The sequence below is a fragment of the Meleagris gallopavo genome, chromosome 1 (genome assembly GCF_905368555.1).
Source record: "Meleagris gallopavo chromosome 1, MGAL_WU_HG_1.1, whole genome shotgun sequence".
NCBI lineage: Eukaryota > Metazoa > Chordata > Aves > Galliformes > Phasianidae > Meleagris > Meleagris gallopavo.
In genome coordinates this window covers 4,085,474-4,088,754 of record NC_139404.1, presented here as the reverse complement: position 1 = coordinate 4,088,754, position 3,281 = coordinate 4,085,474, and the positions used below count along the sequence as shown (strand labels likewise).

Here is a 3,281-nt window from a genome sequence, read left to right as displayed (position 1 = left end):
CCTCAGCTTCATGAAGAAGATGGAAACAATATCAGGCTGGAAGAGCAAGGATGCCTTAGTGTGGCTCCAGAGCTGCAGCTTGGCTAAGGGTCAGCTTCGCTCCTGCCTCTGGCACAGGGAGCAATGCCAGTAGGTTAAGGGAGGAAATCCTTCCTCGCTGCTGCATGGCAACACTGGGATCTCACTCTGAGATGCCTGCCAGAGCCAGCACCCTTCTGCCTGGGGACCCAGACCCACACCCCCATCAGGCAGTGACCATGATGTCACAGGGGATGGCAGAGAGCGGCCATTGTGAACCATAGGGCTGGGAGCAAAGCAAAGGCTGTCAGGCTCAGGCTGAGCGTCAGTGCGGCCTGTTGAGGTGTGGAGAGGGCAGGAACTCTCCTAGTGCTTGCCATTGTTATGCACTATGTCCAGTGGAAAGCGGAAGGCCCCCAACTCAGGGGAGACAGGTGAGAGCAAAGTATTCCTGCTTTCAACTCCCACCATAGGGCAGAAGGGTTCTGGGGGTCTGCCTGAGGCTGAGAGAGGAGGAAAGGGCAGGCATGGGGTCCCCAACCACCATGGGGCAAGTTCTCTCTGCTCCCTGGCAGGAATCTCAGCCCCTCCACAATCTCCAGCCATATCCCTCAGCCAACATGACAGGCATAGAGCAGGACCCTGGGGACAGCCCTCAAGAACTCACAAGATGTTCACTGCTGCTCACGTTTGCTCTTTTATTTTCAGCGTGTGTGCTGTGTGGCCGGGCAGATGTTGACCCAGACATCTGCGGGCGTATGTTTGCCAAGAGTGGGATTCATGTCCATGAGTTCTGCTTGGTGAGTTCCTCAAAGGGCTCCTTCCAGCTTCCTGCCATGGATGCTCCTTTCCTTTCTAGCCTAATGAGATCCTGCACTTTTCTCTCCTACAGATTTTTGCAACTGGCATTTATGATGAAAGAACCCCATGGGAGGGAATTAGTCGGCTCCCTCTTCATGCTATCAGATGCACAGCCGAGTATGCAAATCAGAAGGTAAGGACCTGAATGGAGCTGGGCGTTTTGTGCCAGGAGAGGCTCAAAAAGAAATCATAGCCCTTCTGACCTACTCCAGGACAAAGTCCTGCCGTATCAGATGAGCCTTGTCCATCACGCAGATCTGTAGAGTGTCACTCAACAGTGCCCGCATCCTGTGCTCTGCCCAGGGGTGTGGAGACAGCTGCGGAGTCCCTGAGCCTGCCGCTGATGGTTCTGCCCCGTTCTTTCTTTCCAGCAATGCTTTGTTTGTGGGGAGAGGAGGGCCACTATCAGCTGTGCAGAGTTAGGCTGTTTGCGAAGCTTCCATCTACCCTGTGCCATGGATGGGGAATGTGTCACCCAGTTCTTTGGGCAGCACAGGTAAGGGCTGTCAGCAACAGCCAAGCCAAGGAGGAGTGCGCAGCCACACCTCCCAGCAGGCTGCCAGAGCCAGAGCCAAGGCCTAGGGCTGCTTCCTGGTCCTCTGCCCTCCTTCCAGCAGTTCTCACTATGTCCATCCCATCTTCCCCCAGGTCCTTTTGCAGGGAGCACCGCCCTCGACAGGCATCAGAGGGAGCTCCAGCACAGGGCATCTACTGCATCATCTGCCTGGAGCCTGTGGGAGACAGCATATCCTACCATACTATGCTGTGCCCAGTGTGCAAGCAAGCCCGGTTCCACCGTGGCTGCATCCAGGTAGGAGACCTCCCCTCACCCTGCAGGTATGGCTGGTGCTCAACAGCACCAGGCCCAGCTCATGCTCACGCTGCATGTTCTTCTGCTGCAGAGATACGCCATGAGTACTGGCATAATGCACTTTAAGTGCCCCGTCTGTGCTGAAAAGACACGATTTCATTTGGAAATGAACACCATGGGGCTCCAAATCCCAGTCAGGTTGGTGTCTTTCTGACTGACTGCACGCTAAGGCTTCAGCACTGGGCCTGCCCAGGGACTTCAGCCCTGAAGCGTTGGCCTCAGCTTCATGGAGAAGCTGGGAGCAAGCACAAGGTGGACAAGCAGAGATACTTACTCTGCCTTACTCTGGGGGTACTGGGGGCTCATCATTTTCCCTCCCTTGTCTGGCAGACCACTATCATGGGAAAACAACGCATCTGCATTGCTGCAAGAGAGGCACAGGCACTGTGATGCCAGTGAGTGCTATTACCCAGGTGGCAGGGAGCAGGCAGAAGAAGAGGGGTGAGTTACATCAGCAGCCCTCTGGGACTCTGGGGGGGATCTTAGCCTTGCCACATCCCAGGGGAGCAAGGACTGAGCACCAGAGATGTTCCAAGCACTCCCTGGCTTGGCTCCTTTTGTCCTCACACCCATAATCCTTTTGCTTCCTCAGGCCCTGGAAGCTGCTCCTCTGCAGTTCCTGTGCTGCTCAAGGCACTCACCGGCACTGCTCCTTCTTGACCAGCAACATAGACATCTGGGAGTGTGAGAACTGTGCTGGTGTGGGCACTGGTAAGAAGCATTCAGCCTGTGTTACTGAGCTGGGGCCAGTGGAGGCCTGGCAGTGGGTGCTCAGGGTGGCCTTGCCAGAGCCTCTCTGCTCCAGGAGGGATGACAGCCTGTCCCAGCTTGGGGCTTCAGGTTCATCCCGTTGACCTTCCTGTCTTCCCTTCCAGCCTCCAGAGGTTCCCTTGAAGCTGCACACAGACGGCATCCCAGACCGGGTGGAAGGGGCCAACCACAAAACCACTTCCCAATCCAAGAGAGTACCTCAGGTTCCCAGAGCAGACCCCGAAGGTGCTGTGACAGCAGCTCTACATCAGCCCCACGTGCTCAGGGCATCACCCGTAGCTCAGCCAGAGCAGCAACTTCAAGGACCTCAGGTGGTTCCCCACATAGACGACAGTCCAGGCAGCAAAGGCGGGTTCAGACACGAAGCCGCTCCCCAGTAAAAGATCAGATCTCATATTCCCGAAGCCGGACAAGAAGACGTGGTGGCAGTGGCTGTACATCAGCCCAAGGTGTTCAGAGCAGCACTTACTGCTCAACCAGATCAGTAACATCAAGATCTTCAAGGGGTTCCCCATTGCCTGAGTACAGGAGGCGGTCCAGGCAGCGAGGGCAGTCCCGCACAAGAAGCCATTCCCCAGTGGGACATCGGGCTTCCAATTCCCAAAGCCGGTCCCGAAGAGGCCACAGGAGAAGTTCCAGGCAACAGGGACCAGCAAGGGCACAAAGCCGCTCCCGGCTCCAACATCGGAGCCAACATCCCCACAGCCGGTCCCAAAGACAGTAGTGCAGGAGCAGCTGTGTGCAAGTCCCACCTGCTGGC

At 56.4% G+C, this 3,281-nt stretch overlaps 1 protein-coding gene across 1 annotated transcript; it reads left to right on the top strand.

The window, feature by feature from the left end:
- The first annotated feature begins 406 nt into the window (after nt 1–406).
- On the top strand, nt 407–2,604 carry LOC109365528 (E3 ubiquitin-protein ligase PHF7-like). The gene is made up of 8 exons (XM_019612389.2): nt 407–452; nt 727–818; nt 911–1,012; nt 1,251–1,375; nt 1,528–1,690; nt 1,782–1,888; nt 2,081–2,191; nt 2,343–2,604. Exons 1-8 carry the CDS (start codon nt 410–412, stop codon nt 2,602–2,604), a joined length of 1,005 nt encoding a protein of 334 aa, XP_019467934.2. The 5' UTR covers nt 407–409.
- The last annotated feature ends 677 nt before the right edge of the window (nt 2,605–3,281 follow it).

What these genes read in the sequence shown, in the direction of transcription:
- LOC109365528 (XM_019612389.2), top strand. Translation starts at nt 410, where the DNA reads ATGTCCAGTGGAAAGCGGAAGGCCCCCAACTCAGGGGAGACAG. An exon ending in TCCACCGTGGCTGCATCCAG is followed by an intron (nt 1,691 to 1,781) that starts GTAGGAGACCTC and finishes CTTCTGCTGCAG; the next exon opens with AGATACGCCATGAGTACTGG. An exon ending in GAGCAGGCAGAAGAAGAGGG is followed by an intron (nt 2,192 to 2,342) that starts GTGAGTTACATC and finishes TTGCTTCCTCAG; the next exon opens with GCCCTGGAAGCTGCTCCTCT.